Here is a 16,762-nt window from a genome sequence, read left to right as displayed (position 1 = left end):
TCTGTTTCTTCCCCCAAACCCAGGATACTTCCTGTTCTTTTACAGCAAAATGGCAGTCACGGTTTCAGTCCTTAGTGTTTTACAAGAGCAATCGAGAAATTAAAAATGTATTTGTTATATTTGTCCCATTTCAATAGTTTAAGTAACGTGTTAGTATTTAAAACCAGACTCAAAGTGGTAATAGAGTTGGCATAATCAGTCCCTATTGTTTCTCCTACTCATACTGTAGAATAAACATATTATCACTTTTTCTCCTTATACTTTTTTATTCCTCACTGGCAAGCAAATTCTGTCATGCGTTGTAATTACATCAGTTTTGGAACAGCTCTGAAGTTACACGTGCATAAGTAAAGATGTACCAGCAGAATTTAGATGTATTGGACTGTCTGTTCCTTTCTCCTTGCCTAAGCAATCTCCTCTTTCTAAGCTCTTCGTCTAAAGAATTTCTTCTCCTAACCTGACACCTGGTCGCATTCTTCAAGCTATTTACCCAACTCTGATTCTTCTCTGATACCTTACCGTGATTTTTTTCATTCCTTCTGTTTTCTTCTTAGGACTTTTTTTGTCTGTATCTTTCCTTTCCCTTCCTCCAAAAGAAGGCTGGATCTCTTCATCACATCTCTTCTTCCTTGAATATCTTTCATCATCCTTCCATTTTCATTCTTAATCTAAGCTCTTCGTCCAGCTTTCATGCTACCTACAGAGTTTCTCAGTGATCTCCTGGTGACAATACCATGGCGCAACCAGCTCAAACCTTCTCCTATTGTCAGACCTACTAGATTCCTTAGCACAGTAGAGGCAACGATCGAATACACAGCAGGGAAGTAAGTCTGTGCTGCATACTAGAGAAAAGTGAGGATGCCTGAGCTAGGCTGGAATCTGAAAGTAGTTGCCAGGGCAAATTTCTTCATTGTGTTTAGTTGCTGGAGAACAAGTAGATACAATTTTCACATGCCAAGGTGCTGGTACTGGAATTTAACACATCATTAATGAGGACAGAATCTTGGGAGATTTTAGCTGCCAAACTAAGTCTCTGCTGAGCATTTGGGAACTATTTCCCCCCCCCCCCCCCCCCCCCCCCGGGTTTTTGCATCTTGCACTAATATTTGTTTTAAAGGAAATTATTTTGCTGATGGTTATAAGACTTGACAAATATATGTAGGCTTCCTTTTGCTTGCAAAACTAGATGCTTTTAAATTGTAGTGGTAGATGTAAATTAGAAAAAAACCCCACAGATCTGTAATCTATGTGACTTATTATTTTCAAAGCTCTTTATTCTAATTAGAATTGTGAAATACCTCGCTATTACAAGAATCCTGTTTTAAAAATGGCCGTAGTATTTGTTTGTTTCACAGTCTCGTGCTTAAACACATGCATGGTGCTATGCCTCTCTAAATTAAAATGAATACGAATGCAAATCAATATTCTATTTTGCAATTTCGTCTCTTCCAGCTGGATTAGAAATTAATTATTGTGCTTGATGGGAGAGGAAGTTGTTATGAAACAAAACAAGGATTTGAATTAACTTTTTATTCGCTGCTGGTAAAAACAGTGTGCTAAGGGCCAAGTTTGGTGAAAAGTAAACATTAAATAGCTGTGAGTAGACATAAATTACTCAATTTAAATATAAAGATGCAAGCTTTTCCAGCACTTCCAGAGGGTTATTACACAAATGCATTTCACGATATGCATTGCTATTTGTATCTGACTTATCTTCTTTCTGTTTGGTGCTCTTGGCTTTACAACATTCAATTCTGTCTATGTGGGTGATTATTGCAAAAAAGTACTTGGTGTTTCCTTGTGCCTGTAAGTTAACCAGTGTCAGAGACAAGAAAGGATGTGGGTGCCTCAAGGCCTATGTGCTTTTTCTTGCTACAGAGTTTTTGTTACTTTTGCACAGTATTTTATAGAAAGAACATTTAATTTCCAAAATGCGGAAACCTCTGTAGTTCTGCATGTGCAGTTGATGTGTTATTTAGAATAAAGATTTTAAGATAGTACATGGCTTCAAGCCATTAATCTATTAGCATATGCCATTAATCTATTACTAATACTGTACTGTACCTGTTGCTAGGAGACTAAGCTTCTGACAAATTTGGCATCATCTGCTGTGAGTACATTTAATCAGCTTATTTCCAAATGTGAGGAAATGAAATGAGTTGAGCATCATGTTTTGTTTTCTAAGTCCATTGATTTCAAAGAAGTAAATTCTGTGCTGAAATTCTACTGTTTTCAGTCTTTCAATGGCAAAACATTCAAAATATTAGGTAACTGTCATTTTTATCTCTGCTTGCTTAGGAGTGTGTTCCAGCTAATCCGTGTCATCTGGCACTACTTATTTTACCTGTTTAGAAAAATCTACAAGATAAGGCTGACATTATTCACAGGGAAGGAATAAATAACTTGGCAGCATGGTGAGCAATGGGAAGGGTGACGTTTTGAAATTCTCTCATTCAAACAGTGTGGAAATCTTGTGTTCCATAGTCAGGAGACAGAGAAGGCCTCTGAGAACTGTCTACCTAATTCAGTAGGTTGAAGTACATATTCTACCCATCTAAGAAGCCTTTTAAATAAATAGCTGCTATGTTTCATCTAACTCTTAAATGAAAGATCACAATTCCTTGAATTTCTCACCCTTGCCCCAGGTCAAATTGTACATAATAAAATAATGTTTACATTTACAATTTGCTGGAGTGAGATTTAACTGTTTTCTAAAATGGTTAAGGTTTTTCATGAGACTTCACTCGGATAATGGTTTTTAAGCATTTTAGAGCAGGCAGGAACACAATAAGGATCTCTCACAAATAGTTTCTTGCTTTTATATTCTAGCTTCCTGACCTAAAATGACATTTTTCATTTAAAAAATAATTGTATGTTGTGTTCCTGCAATTCACATCAGCTTTTGCAATTTGCCGAGTTCTCTTAAGTATTTTAAATTTGATGCTATCTTCTAGTAGGAAATTCCACAAGCTGTTGTGCACAACAAATATTTTAACCTTATGTCCTGTTGCTGTTGAGGGAGGTGATCTCCAGTATAGTCTTCTTGATAAACTTGCAGTGAGATTTACTGAGTGGCAGTGGAGCTAACAGCTCCTTGTTCTGCATGCGAGGAGGATATCTGTCCTGTGGTGAGTTACCACAGTGGGAATCGGTTCTAGATGTGAACACAGTGATAAGGGTAACTCGTTTTGAAGTGATGGTGTATCTACGACAGACACTGTGTAAGTTCTATTTGGGGATGAAGTACCCCATGTATACCAGAGAAATTTGGGGCAGGGGTAGCTATTAGGAATTTGCCTGTACCATAAGTCTTCTTGCCATGCTTTAATGGGCTCAAGGGTAGGAGCCGTTCATCTCTGCCATAAGCCAGATTTGCACAGGAGTTGATCCTGCTGCAACAGGAGAGAGGAAGCATCATGCAATCTATGGACTGGTCAGCAGTCCTATGTTTGAGGAAGGGTATAGAGAATGGTATACAGAATGGTTTTTCTGTGTCTTATGACCCTTCCCTTCTTCCCACCTTCCATTTTTTCAATTCTTCTGTGTTGGTTTTTTTCTTTGTCTCGAGTCCTTCCCTTTATTCATACATCACCAGAAGGCGGGTTCTTATCCCAGTTCTAACTGTTGGTGACAACAACCTGCAAATAAATGCAGAAGGTAAGTCTCAGCCTGTGTGAGCCGTGTGATCGGCTGTTAGGGACAAAACATTGGCTTTTGGATGGGATTGTAAAAATAAATATCTTTTTAAGAGTAGATTGACTATATAGGCATCTTCTGCTCTAGAACCCCCAAAATAGATAGTAAAACCCATCCACATGCATCTAATATATGTTTGAACACTTAATCAATACAATGCTCTAATTAACATGGAAAAAATTAAAATGGCATACTGGATTGGTAATGACACGGTTGTCTGCTTCTTGTGTTGTGGTTACTAAGATGAGGAAGAGTACTATTGAAATTTTTTTCCAAGTAGAATTAGGGTTTTTTTTGCAAGTTATATGGGTTTTCCTGGAAATGCTCATCTGAAAAGTTGTCCATAGCGTAATTTGGCACTGGGAATTGGAGGTTCAGAAACAGCACAATTTCTTGATAGTGCAGAGCAAACTGAAGATGGATTGTGTATGGTGATGGCTAGTTAGATGTGGCCAGTAATTCTGCACAGCGTGAAGTTGTAATGTTAGTCTAACACTATTTTAGCTATGATTTGGTCTTCTGTTGGTAGCATAGAATGGGACAGGACTCTGAGCTGAAACACTCTTCAAAATATGCCTGAAATTAGCATTTAAATAGTCAGTCTTCTCTGCAAGCAGTAAGCATGGAAGTGTGAGATTTCAGAAATAGAAAAATCCAGGTTCTTAAACCTTGAAGGATGTTCCGTACGTTGTATGACCAGATGGTATCATGGCCAGTAATGCACTGCTATTTTTGCTTTGGTTCTCTTCAGGACCCATTTGTCTTTGTGATGACCTTTAAAATGCTGTTAAACCTGGACTTGTGCCACTATGTCTAGTAGTTTGTTAACACTTGTTGCTTTCATACCTCACTATTTTTATTTTTCAGAATTGCAGAGATCTATACTATTTTAAGGTTTTAAGTCAGTCTACTCAATGAGCTATTAGCAAAAGAGGAAGGAGGATGCTTCTCTGGTGTGCATGCTTTTCTTTCCTACATCAGATAATCAAATGATTGAAAATAGTACTGCACTTCAGGAAGGGGAAGTAGGTTGATACAACATATTTAATTTTAAAATTATACGTTTAACTGTCTCTAACATTAAAACCTTTGTGGAATGGGAATGAAATTAAAAAAAAAAAAAAAACACACTTGCATCTACTGCTAAGCTTTTAAGTCAGTGGTTGGGGTATTGTCTAAGAGATCTGAATGGAGTTATCTTCCATGAATTCACTTTCCTGTGAACAGTCCACAGCAGATCAAAGGTCAGCACTCATTGCCCCTCTGCATCCCCCACAAGGAGATGGCTGTGGTCAGTCTGACTTTCAATAACTTCCCTGAACTTGTTTTTATATCTATAGCGTGGTTCAAGCTTTTCAAAATGCCACTGACAATAAATTTATGGCAAATTGCACCACTAGTGTTAGTCATTCTGTGGCTTTTGTTTCAATTTATTGAGCATCTTCATGCCTTTAGATCTTTTTTATCCCTTGCTTTTATTTCTAGCTGTTACTAGGTGTGCTGCTCAGTTTGGAAGAGTCACCCTTCAGCTTTTAAAACGTCAGTCTTCACGGTTCTGTAAGAAAGTAGCTGCAAACCACTCAAAAGTGAAATTCTTGTGAAGAAATGTCTGAAGAAAAAAATTTTGGTTCCTCAAAGCCATGCTCCAGTGCCTCTTGAATACTGTTGTCAGAAATAGTCCAAGGTTATGGGTCACGTCTCCATTGTCTCAGAGGACAAAACATCTCAAAGCCTTTTTTTTTTCTTTTTTTTAAACTTTTATTATATTACTATGGTGAGGTTTGGCAGTTTTGTTTTGTAAACAACTGTTTAAAAGTGGACTAAACCGTAAGTAATGAAAGTTCTTTTCTTTTAGGATTGTTTAGATTCCAGGGTAAATTATACCGTATCTTCAATACTGCAGTCTTCCAAAGTAAAAGGAAAAATACCTAATTGGAGAGAACAGCTTTACCTTCCCTTTATCTTTGCCTTCGCCTTCATCTATCTGGGCCTTTCTTGTCCTCTTTTGTCTTCCTTACGGTGGTGTAACTGTGGGAGGTGTTCTGACGAATAGAGACACGCTGAAATGCTTCTAGCTGCAGGGAGACTACCAAGGAGGAGATAACTAGTTAGTTGTGCGCTTCATGTCAACGTGTTGAAAAGCCTAGGACCTCACTATTGGAAGTAAAGGGGTAGGGAGTGCCTACACTTCTTCACACTGCTGTGGATTTCCTTCCCCCTTCATGTTTGAGCTGAGGATTTTTACAGGAATACTGGTGCATTTGATGAAGCTGGAGTTGTTAACCTGCATGAAGAAAAGCCTTGATTATCACAGATTTTTTCCCCTGACATGTCTTGTATTTCAAGACTATGCTCTATTTTTAGGGACATCTGTTTTTATGTAAAAGACTTCCTTCTAATCAGCCTACTTTACCAATCCAGTAATGCCATAAGCAGTAAATTAATTGTCCAAGGGGAGGGAGCACTGGAGTGGCGATAGGATCTTATTTTTTGCTCGCTAATTGAAGGCAAGGCGCACAAAGGATAAAACATGAATATTGAACACAAGTGAAAGTTTGGTTAAACATGCAAATTCCTAATGAATGCTGGAAAGTTTTACAGGAAAATTGCTTTAAAAATACAATCAAATGGGTTTTGGCACTGTCTGAAATGTCATTAGTATCTAGGATTGGTTGATTGCTGAGTGTAAAATGTAGCTAAAGAAATGATTTCACTTTTTTTTTTTCCCTAAGCTGTCGTTCCCTTTTTTTTTTGTCTGCGTTTGTAGTCTAACAGAATAGCCATGTGAAAGCCTGACATCACTTCTGGATTTAGTGACAATATAAGGGGTTGGTTTATTGTAAGTAAACAAAGAGAGTTTGGGTTATTTTAAGAAAAACAGACTATTTCGAAGTATGCTATTGTGGTCTGATAGTACCTGTTTTCTGTGAAGTGTGTGTTTTCTGTTGGATATTCTTCTCAAGTCTTCTTGCAGCTCTTGAGAAATCACATCTTGTGGGTAAATAACATTTATATTTGAATAGAGATCGGTAATACTTGGCCTGAAACAATAGATGGAAAACAGAGAGAGAACCTTCTTAGTTTAAAAAAATAGACAGTGGAGGGAGGCAGAACTTCTAAATACTTGAGATTTTAAAGCCCTCTGATGAGCTTGCCGAGTATTGCAAGCTCTCCCTTAGCTCAGAGCATGGAACTGATGGCATATGAGCAACATAATGGCCCAATACGATCTGCATGTAATCTGGAAAACTGCTACCTTTGTTAGGTTGATACCTTTTACTTAATGTGACCTGCTTGATTTCCTCAGAAAGGAAAAGATTCTCACCCTTACCATTAACTTTCAAGTGTAAATGCTGCTGACTTCAGTGATCACATTGATCTCTAGTGTTACAGTTGTTTTTTTCTAAAGGATTTTCTATATGTGCATTAAGAACGTAGGAATGTTTTTCTAATATGAAAACACAGCATCCTGATGACTGAATTTTTCTCATTACCTTACTCTCTTCATACTTGCATCATAAAAATTGCAAACTAAGTATTGACATGCAGGAGTTTACTGAATGCATGTAGTAACACGGCTGGAACTGCTTTGGCTGAAGCTGTTCTGGCTTATCCTGTTGTGACCTTCAGTCTTTAGCCTTCCAGCTTTAGTTTAACTTACGCATGCACTGACCTTTGCTATGGAAACGATACAGAAACACAAAAACAACTTGGCAGAGTTTCCTCTGCAAAGCAGTGGGTGGTGTATCAGTATTCTATTACAGAGGAGGGTTTCTAGAGGTCAGTAGTGACAGCATGCAGTAACTTATTAGTTGTCTGCAGCACAGTGCTTGCTACTCCTGGGAAAGTGTTGCTTTTGTCTTTTAAAAAAAAAAGTAAAATTAATATCTATATTTTTGTTAGCATGCAGCTCTAAAATTGCATATTAATGGCATAAATACTGGAAGGCATGCATGGAAAAAAGCCCCAGTGCTCAACCAGTAGTTTAAGTTACCGTCTTTCTGTGTGTGACCTGTGACTGAATCTTGGACGGGCTGATATTGTAGCAATTTACGGTGTGCATCTTCAGCGTGGTGATGCTGCAGCAGGTTGTAGGTTGTAAAATAGTTTGTTAACTTAAATGCCCATGAGCTGTGTAGTGACACTATGTTCTTATTTGTATATATCATGAATTCTCTACCAAGGTAAACTAAAGGTACAGACACCACAGCTTCACTAGGTATTTGAACTAAACAGTATGTATTCTTTCAAGGTAATTATGTAGGTATTTTCATTGAAGAAAAATTAGCATGTTTTTTTAACTTGCAGTTTTGCTGGGGCATTGGATTTCTTGTTTGTTTTTGTTTAATTTGCTATATAGAAAAGTATAGCTAAATGCCAAAAGTAGTGCTACTATGTGGTGGCTCTTTTTAAAAAAAAAAAAAAAATATATTATTTATTATTATTATGTTTATTTTCAAGCTGTAGTAACACAATTTCAGATTTCCATAGAGGTAAGGCTTGCGTATTGGTGTGATGTAAAACAGTCAGACTGCCTTTCAAGACCATCACTCAGAAAATGCACCTGATACCGTGCTGATATATAGCTAATCTGTTGGTGGGGTAGGGAGTTTTTGTCTTTTTTTGTCTGCCACTTTCCACTCCTCCAACATCTTTTGCAGAATAATGTTTGGAAACCAGGCTCTGTATGTCTTCCATAGTGTATCTGGGAAAGCATAGAGGGTGAATGTTTGCTCTAGTGTAATGGAAGCAAAACCATTGTTAGAAACAGCTCTGAGCAATTCAAGTGTAGTGTGCAGCCATAGAGCCTCGTAGGCAACACCACTGCAACCACTGGCACTGGGTGGGCTTTGCTTCACTGCAGTAAGCTCCCACTGCCTCTGGGCCGCTGTAGAGGACAGGGCCTCCACTGACTGTTGACAGACTGGTGCAGTTCTATGAGTCAGTCTCGGTCTCTCATTGCTGTTATCTCTAGAACTGTTGTGTACATATCCATTGCTAGGGATGGGGGAGATAGCGTTAAGTGGAAAGCAGCTTTGTCCCAGTGACCCTATTTGTTACTCAACTTTTTTTTAATAGCTCTGGCTTGTAATATATATAATTCCCAGTATAAGAGTGAGTGCGTTTAACAAAGTTCACATTCAGGCTGCGTTTCATCATGTTAAGAGTGAATTGTAACGGAGGAAAATGGATGGTGGGGGTCACAGTGTTGAGAGTTTTGCAAAAAGTGACTGCTGTAAATGCTAAATGAATGTAAGGTCTTAATTTTTCTTTAGATACTTTAAATTATTGAAATTCATAGCTTCTGGAAATACTAATTTGTTATTAGGAAAAAAATATTTTAGAAAGATATTGGAGGCCTGCATCAAGTATAATGGATGTAGCCATAACTGATGAAAGAGTCCCCATGTTCTACTTTCAGTGGAATAATAATTAAGGGTAAAAGTTGTGATCTGGTTGTGCTGCTGTAGTTTACAGGTGACTCCTGGCAGATGGAGAAAAACCTGAACACTGGTGGTGGTTACGAGAAGTTCATTGTCTCTACTGTAACATCGGTAAATGCCTGAATATTGCATTTATTTACATGGGTATCAACACAGTCTAGACTGCCTCCACTCAGTGAAGGCTGAGGCCTTGGTATGGTTTGTTTTTTTCCTAGATTTAGCTCTTTGTGCTGCGAACTCCAATGAGAACAAAACCATTGACATATTTGACAGAACATAAGCCTGTGAAATGTAGAAATACATAAATAAATGAAATCATGTAAGAAATTAGTTGGAAATTTGTCAATTATAGGACAGGATATTGTGTTTGATAAAAGCTGCTGTGACTTGTAAAGATTGCCTGGCTTTTTGTGGCAGATATTTTTATTTCATTATACCAAGGGTCTGAAGGGGGTAACGAGTGTTAAAGCCAGGAGGAGATGTGACTTACTGACTGAACATTATTATGTCTGTTTTCTCTGCTTGACTATGCACAGGTCAATTCCTGAAGGTAGTTGGACTTGGGGGAGATGAAGAGAGTTCAAGTTTCAGGACAGTCTGCTTTAGTGTAACCCTACTTTTAGTCTGCATTTTATGGTAAAACTGAACTGGACTGACTTTTAAAAGGCACAACAGCTAGGAAAGGTATAGGGAGAATTGAAGACAACAGAACCCAGAATTCTTTCCCTTCAACTAAGAAAAGCAGGGAGGTCTCCTTACTGTAGGAACGGTCTTGAAATCACCCAGCCCAGGAAAGTGATAGAAATGCTGAACTGCTTCCTTTCTTTCCCATCAGTCTCCCACTGTGAAGAACTTCAAGATGGTATGGTCTTACTAGTGTAGCTTTTAGGACCTTCTTACTCTTCTAAAAACAAATGGAAAAATGGGAGAAAAAAAAAAAAACAAACAGAATTACTTAATAATGCTGTAAGTGTAACATACGTAATACATTAGATCTATCAAGCGTTTCTGTCAGCTCTTCAAGATACGTATGTTCTTGCTTAACAGCAGCTATGTGCTGTAGCTTATCTGGAGATTTTTATCTGCAGTATGTCTGTAGGAATTTTTAGATTGTGTGTGTGCTGGGGGAAAAGGGGAAGAACAAGCGTCTGGTTTTTTTTTTTTTTGTTTTGCTTTTGATTAATCTCAGTTTTGTCTGTCTTGCATGGTCTAGATGTTTGCTGTTATGCTTCTCAATCACATTGAACCAAAAATTAATGGACAGGAAATATTGACCCACATGGTTGTATCTGGATGGATTAATTAAATCTAGGTGGAGCATTACATCTTGGACAAAAGCATTCATGTAGACCAATAGCTGAAAGCTTTGAGAATGGCTCTTTAACATTACGGACTCTGAGAAACAACACTCCTGTCATTGATTGAGACAAAAGTTCTAACACAAGTGATAGGACAGGTAGGTGTTGTCATGGGCGTAGCTTTAATGTAGGAAAGAGGCAGTCATTGGGTGTACGTAAAATTTAGCACCAGTTGTAGCACATTGAGATGCAAGCAGTTTGCAGTGGTGCTTCAGATGTCTGTGTGTGGGTGTGCTTTTTTTTTTGTACTGCTGACTACTGGTGTTGTTGTTCTTTTAAGTAGGTTAAATTGACATGGGTTTTTGCATTTTTGTGTGTTTTTTTGTGTTTTGTTTGTTAGTTTGTTTGTTTTTCTGTGCTAGTTCTGCAAAGAGCTTGGATAATATTGCTGTGCAACCAAGTAACTTTAAAGACAAAAATACTGATGTGACAAAACCACATTTAAAGAATAACTGTCTCCCCTCCCTCGATTTGTAACATAAGTTGACATTGAAGTCAGTGAAATATAAACGTGTTACATTACTATTTAGAAGTCATGTAACTTGCAACGTGCATCAGTCTACACAAACTGCAGGAATACTGAAGATCAAGTGAGCATTGTGGATTTGTAAGACCTGTTTTGTAGGTCTCATTTAAAATTGCAGTGGGTAAAGGAAACTTGTGTGTTACTGTCAGTTAAATTTTGTTTCCTTAAATCTTCTGGACAACTATGTTACCAGTGTATAATCATAAAGCTAGCATTTTTTTTTTATAGCTAGTTTAATTTATTTATTGAGGCATCAGTGTTTTTCATGCTGTTTAATTACTGTTAGCTCAAACAAGAGGTGGTTTTGTGATAGCGGAGTGCATTGGTGGTTAGTCATATTTTAGAAAGGGAAAGATGCACGAGTTAACTTCTTTTAAAAAAAAAAGCAAAACTTGATAATATTTATTTTCTTTATGAAAAAATAATCATACTTGATTTTCTAGCTATGAATCAACTTTTCTTTACCCTAATATAATACGTTTACATTCATAAAACCCCTTAATAAGCTTACTAAATTGCATTTCATAATAAAAAATGTAAACTTGAAAATATTTTCAATAATTCTAGAAACTGTAGGTGTATCTTAATAATATTGATAATTCTTCATTGTTTAAAGGCAGTATCAGAAATGCACGTATAGCATAACACGGTTTTAACATAGAAGTTCCATAGATGAAATGATTGTTTCCTCTGTCCAAGACTCAAAAGGAATACAGACACATTGATATCCATTTATTCTGGTAAATGTTGCTGGAGGACTGGTGTCTGTACTCAGTTTTCTTTAGCATTGAAGAAAACACAAGAGACTGAAGAAGTTTGTTATTTATTATTACTCTTTTATGCAAATACAGAAAAGCTAACTAATATTTTAATACATCTTTTATTTTTTATCAGCTCCTGGGCTATAGCGAGAAGCCTGTAAACCTGCAAATGTTCATCGGCACGGCAGATGATCGCTACTTAAGACCTCATGCATTTTACCAGGTGCACCGAATCACTGGAAAAACAGTTGCTACAGCTAGTCAAGAGATAATAATTGCCAGCACAAAAGTTTTGGAAATACCACTTCTTCCTGAAAATAACATGTCAGCCAGGTACATTGCAACTGTGTAGTTGATATGTGGCTTTTTTCCCCATTTGTACAAATGTGAAAGAAACGTCTTGTAAAACAGGCAATTTTCCACAAGTATGACTCAGGATTAAGCTAGACACAACTCTTTAAATGTGCCAGTATTTAGAAATAAGTCCTCAGGTAACATTAGAAGTAATGAAGTAGAGAGACAAGGAAGCTCATATGATTGATGGGAAGATGGGTGAATGATTCTGGGGTTCTGTTTTCCTGTACAGTCTGTATGTATGTATGATCCCACAGCTGTAGAATTGCATGGGGGTTATAATTGGCTGGTGGGTTTGTTTTTTGTTTTTTTGTTTTTGTTTTTGTTTTTACATAACAGGTGACTTTTTTCTGTGAAAGTATAGCCATGCAGTTCAACTGCCTGTTTCTTTGTTGAATGTGGTCATCTAACCTACCATGTCCTTGGCATTTTCCTTATTTTGATTTTTTTATATAGTTTTTATTTTTAGCAGTTAAATTATTCTCATGTTTTACATCCTGCCAGATGGAGTGTACTGAATAATAGTTTAATACCAGTTAGTTTTAGAAACAATTACACTGCTTTTTTCTACCTGGAGAGTCAGTGAACTGAGCGAAGCGTAATTTTTTATTAATGTAGCATATTTATTTCTAACATATACTTCTGAAGCCAGCTTAGATTTTCCTGAAGTTACACGCTAGTAACCACTGAATGCTATGAACCCATAAAAAGTCTTCAGAAGCTTCTATGTGTGTTATTTGATTAAAGTATGCGTGACTTATATGAATAATCAACAAGCACACTGAATGATAGCTGGGATGTGATCATTCTCTAGTCCTTCCTAAGCAGCGCTAAATATCATCCTTGTAAATGATATTTACTTTGTTAAACAACTTACTGTGAAGGTTAAACAATGTGCAGTTAAGTGGAATAACAATCTTTTAAAGGTTTGAGAAAGCAGCAACTAGATGTTTGCAAGACAGAACAATGTTTAAAGAAAATACTTGCTGCCATTTCTGACGCTAACAGACATGTTAATGGAGGCATTAAAATAACATTAAAAATAGCATAACGTGGGGAAAAAGTGGAACGTTCTCTATTCCTTAACAGAAGGGCTTACAGAGTATACTTTAGCAACAGTTTGATTCATTTTCTTCCATTTCTCTTCTAATCCATCCTTTCTCACCTGTCTCCAGTATCGATTGTGCGGGTATTTTGAAACTTCGCAATTCAGATATAGAGCTCCGTAAAGGAGAGACAGATATTGGAAGAAAGAATACCAGAGTGCGGCTTGTGTTCCGTGTTCACATCCCACAGCCTAGTGGAAAAGTCTTATCTCTGCAGACTGCTTCCATACCTGTTGAATGCTGTAAGATTGTTTTACAATTGTTTTATGTAACTGTACATAATTTATAGCCATGTTTTCTGCATGTGTCAGTAGTAATGTCATTCTGACAGTATTTAGTGTCAGAATATATGTAACAATTGTGTGACAAGCATTTTGTGTAAAGAGCTAAATTATGTAAAAATAGTAATAATTTTATTTAAAGATGGTACTTGCCAATGGGCAACCCCATTTGCTGTTTGGGGGAACAGCAGTGTTTTAGGTTTTAATCCTAATACTGCAGTCATGCAGCTAGCAGCTTCAGAAGTTCCTGTATATGAAGGGAGGCAGCCCATGTATCTCAGTGAAAATAAATACTCATTTTAGGAACAAATAATACCATTTCATTTACAGGAGTCTGTACCATTACTTACCCAATGAACAGCTGAACTTCTGGGGATTTTTTTTTTAAATGCTGGCAGTAAGGAATCAAAACATGACCTTAATCTTAATTATTCCTAGAACTCATTTTATCTATTAAATACTAAAGTAGTTTTTAAACCAGTGTTCCCAAATTAAAAATTTAATTTGCTGTAACAGTAGAGACTGTTAGGTTTTGTGACTTCTTTGTGTTTTCTTTTCTATAATTACATAATTTCAACATAATTCTGAAAACAAAGATAAATACACAACTATGATATATATGGTTGTTTTACTCTCACCTCTGATTCTTCAATTTAGGATCATAAAAGAAATATTACTATGGTTAAAATGATGGCTTATTTTCTTCTTTTTTATTTTTAAAGCTCAGCGATCTGCTCAAGAACTTCCTCAGATTGAGAAATACAGCATCAGTAGTTGCTCAGTAAATGGAGGCCATGAAATGGTAGTGACAGGATCCAATTTTCTTCCAGAATCAAAAATTATATTTTTTGAAAAAGGACAAGGTAAATCTCTTTTTTTTCCTTTTTTTTTTTCTTCTTAAGAACAAAACCAAAACCACTACCTGAGCTTGACTTTATATGTGTTCTTCATCTCTTTTATCTCTTTTGAAATTGTTCTGGATTAATGTCAAACATCAAAGGACTCCAGAAAAGAGCATAGTTTGTATTTTTCTCTGGAGAACTAGTTTTGTTTAAAATACTAAAAACGTCTGTTCTTCAGGTACAAAGTATTGACCAGGCAGTTATGGAAGTATGCCTGGCAGTAAAGTTACTGTTCACGTTATTAAAAGCTCTTAATGAAAATGAAAGGCTCTAAAACTTGGATAGCCTAGTAAGACTGTCAAAACACAAACATTTATCTGTTTTCATTGTTTTCCCTGAACTGCAACATAACACACAACTTCCCTTGTGATTTTGTTTTGCTTTGGGTTATCATTTTAACCATGACACTCCTTCGCAGCTAAAAAAAAAAAATCTTTTGAAAGCTCTAAGTAATATCCGGGGGGGCATAGCATAAGTCAGAAAAGAGCAGTGCTAGACTTGGGGAAGAAACAGACTATGGGATGTCAAAGGAAATGGTGTTTTAGAATAGACAGCCTTTGGAGCGCACAGTACTTCGTGTTGAATTCTGTGAAAGTTTAATGCTGGTGGGCATGGAGAGTGAGTGACGTATTTCAGTGAGAATAATGTAATACCTGTGACAAACCTGAACTATTTTGCTTTGAGGCTTTGGTTGCAATCAAAGCTTTTTCAAAGGCATTTGCTTGGCCCTCCTGTTACTTCAAGTTGAAAAGTTTAAAACTTATATCCATTCCTATAGAATAGAAGCAGCGGATAATTGCTGTTCCAGTTAAAAACTTCACACAGCCTGTTAGTAAAATCTAATTTCTTACGCAAATTCAAAATTTATGACCCTTAGAGATGTATTTTAAGGGGTGATTAAGTTTTGGTGGTTGCATCACAAGCATACAAATTCAGTTCTTTGTAATCTCAAATAGATAGAAAGCTTAGTAAATGCAAAGTTACAAACAATACCTGTATCACAGGAATAGCACTATATCAAAGTGAATAATTAGTAGAAAAGCATTGCTTTTTATCTAGCTAAACCCTTTTCTTCATAGTTTTGTTTTTCCAAAAACAGATGCCATTTTCGTCATTATGCAAAATTAAATTGGTATGCAACTACATAAACTATAGATTTTAACACCCCAAAGCCCTACGAAAATATTTTTGTTTTGTGATGTACACAGGTGTACATATATGCAACTTACCTAAATATGTTGTGTTATCCAGGATTCCTTCCTGGTTCTGTAGCAGTTCTGGATACATGCTGTGATCTTAATCCTTCTTCCTTAAACTAGTATCCATGAAAAATAGTTGAAAGTTTAGGATTAGCTTTCCTGATACAGGGACTTCCTTTTCTTCTCTGAATTTTCCTTTAATATGTAGAGCTTAACATTTGAGCAACTTAAATTATCGCTACTGGAACTTGAATACCTGATTTCAACTTTTCAGGAAAGAGTAGCAAAAGTAAATCATTAAAAGGAAAAGTTTGCAGCTAAGTCCAATTCCTCTACATTTTATCTTTTCCTTAAATATTTAAGTAAAAATGTGGTATTGATTTAGTTTTAATTAGCAAATACAATATAAAGTGTTTTTTCCTACCTTATATTTTGACACCCAACTTTTCAAGCTGTATTTTTAAGCCCCTTTAAAGAAGTACTGCTGCTAGACAGTAGGTTTCTTGATAACTGCACTAAACCCAATAACAGAGAGAATCAAGCCTTAGGTTATGCTAGGTGTGAGCAGGGAGAGGTTCACCAAGGTGAACTTACCTCCCTCACAACACAGGCAACTTGCCCTGTAGTTGAATTGTAGAGTCTTTTAGTTCAGGGGCTGGTATTTGTCTTAAATATATAACCTTTGGATATGTACATGAAGGTACAGTATATATTCTCTTTCACATGGTGACTTAACCTGTAAGTCTTCAGCATGCTTGTTTGAATAATCAATCAAGGTAGAAGTTATTTAACTTTCTTTTTAAAATGTTTTGGAAAAATAGGGAAAAAACACCCCCAGCCACTTACAGTATACACTGCCTACTCTGGAACTAGATTTAACTGTATGTAATCAGCAGGAGTTCTATTAAAATGCAGAATCCTGAACAAAATCCTGCACAACAGCCAGCTTCACAATGTCTGTAGTGTTGAAACTCTGAAAGCACCCCTGTACTTGCAGTCTGTTTACAGTATGCCTGTCAGCTGTATCTCTCCCTGAATTGCCTCTTTATGACTGAAAATAAATGCAGTTTTAGATCAAGTATTTAAGGATTTTAGAAAATGTTTTTTGCTTGAATTATTTGTAAATTTCTCTCAA

At 36.5% G+C, this 16,762-nt stretch overlaps 1 protein-coding gene and 1 long non-coding RNA gene across 3 annotated transcripts in view; one reads left to right on the top strand and one right to left on the bottom strand.

The window, feature by feature from the left end:
- The window catches only part of NFATC3 (nuclear factor of activated T cells 3), a 66,506-nt gene that overhangs the window by 25,412 nt on the left and 24,332 nt on the right, over window positions 1-16,762 (top strand). For both annotated transcript variants that reach the window (XM_080553014.1, XM_080553013.1), the window contains exons 4-6: window positions 11,919-12,118; window positions 13,315-13,487; window positions 14,249-14,389. In XM_080553014.1, the coding sequence (XP_080409140.1) occupies window positions 11,919-12,118; window positions 13,315-13,487; window positions 14,249-14,389 (514 nt within the window). The remainder of the gene's footprint in view (window positions 1-11,918; window positions 12,119-13,314; window positions 13,488-14,248; window positions 14,390-16,762) is intronic.
- LOC308176836 lies at window positions 927-16,758 on the bottom strand. Its single transcript, XR_013938678.1, has 3 exons — window positions 15,658-16,758; window positions 5,648-10,044; window positions 927-3,638 (listed from the first exon to the last, which is right to left on the bottom strand). It is a non-coding gene; the product is annotated as an uncharacterized lncRNA (long non-coding RNA).

Source organism: Anser brachyrhynchus (genome assembly GCF_964034855.1).
Source record: "Anser brachyrhynchus genome assembly, chromosome: 12".
Lineage (NCBI taxonomy): Eukaryota > Metazoa > Chordata > Aves > Anseriformes > Anatidae > Anser > Anser brachyrhynchus.
This window is presented reverse-complemented; position numbering and strand designations above follow the sequence as displayed.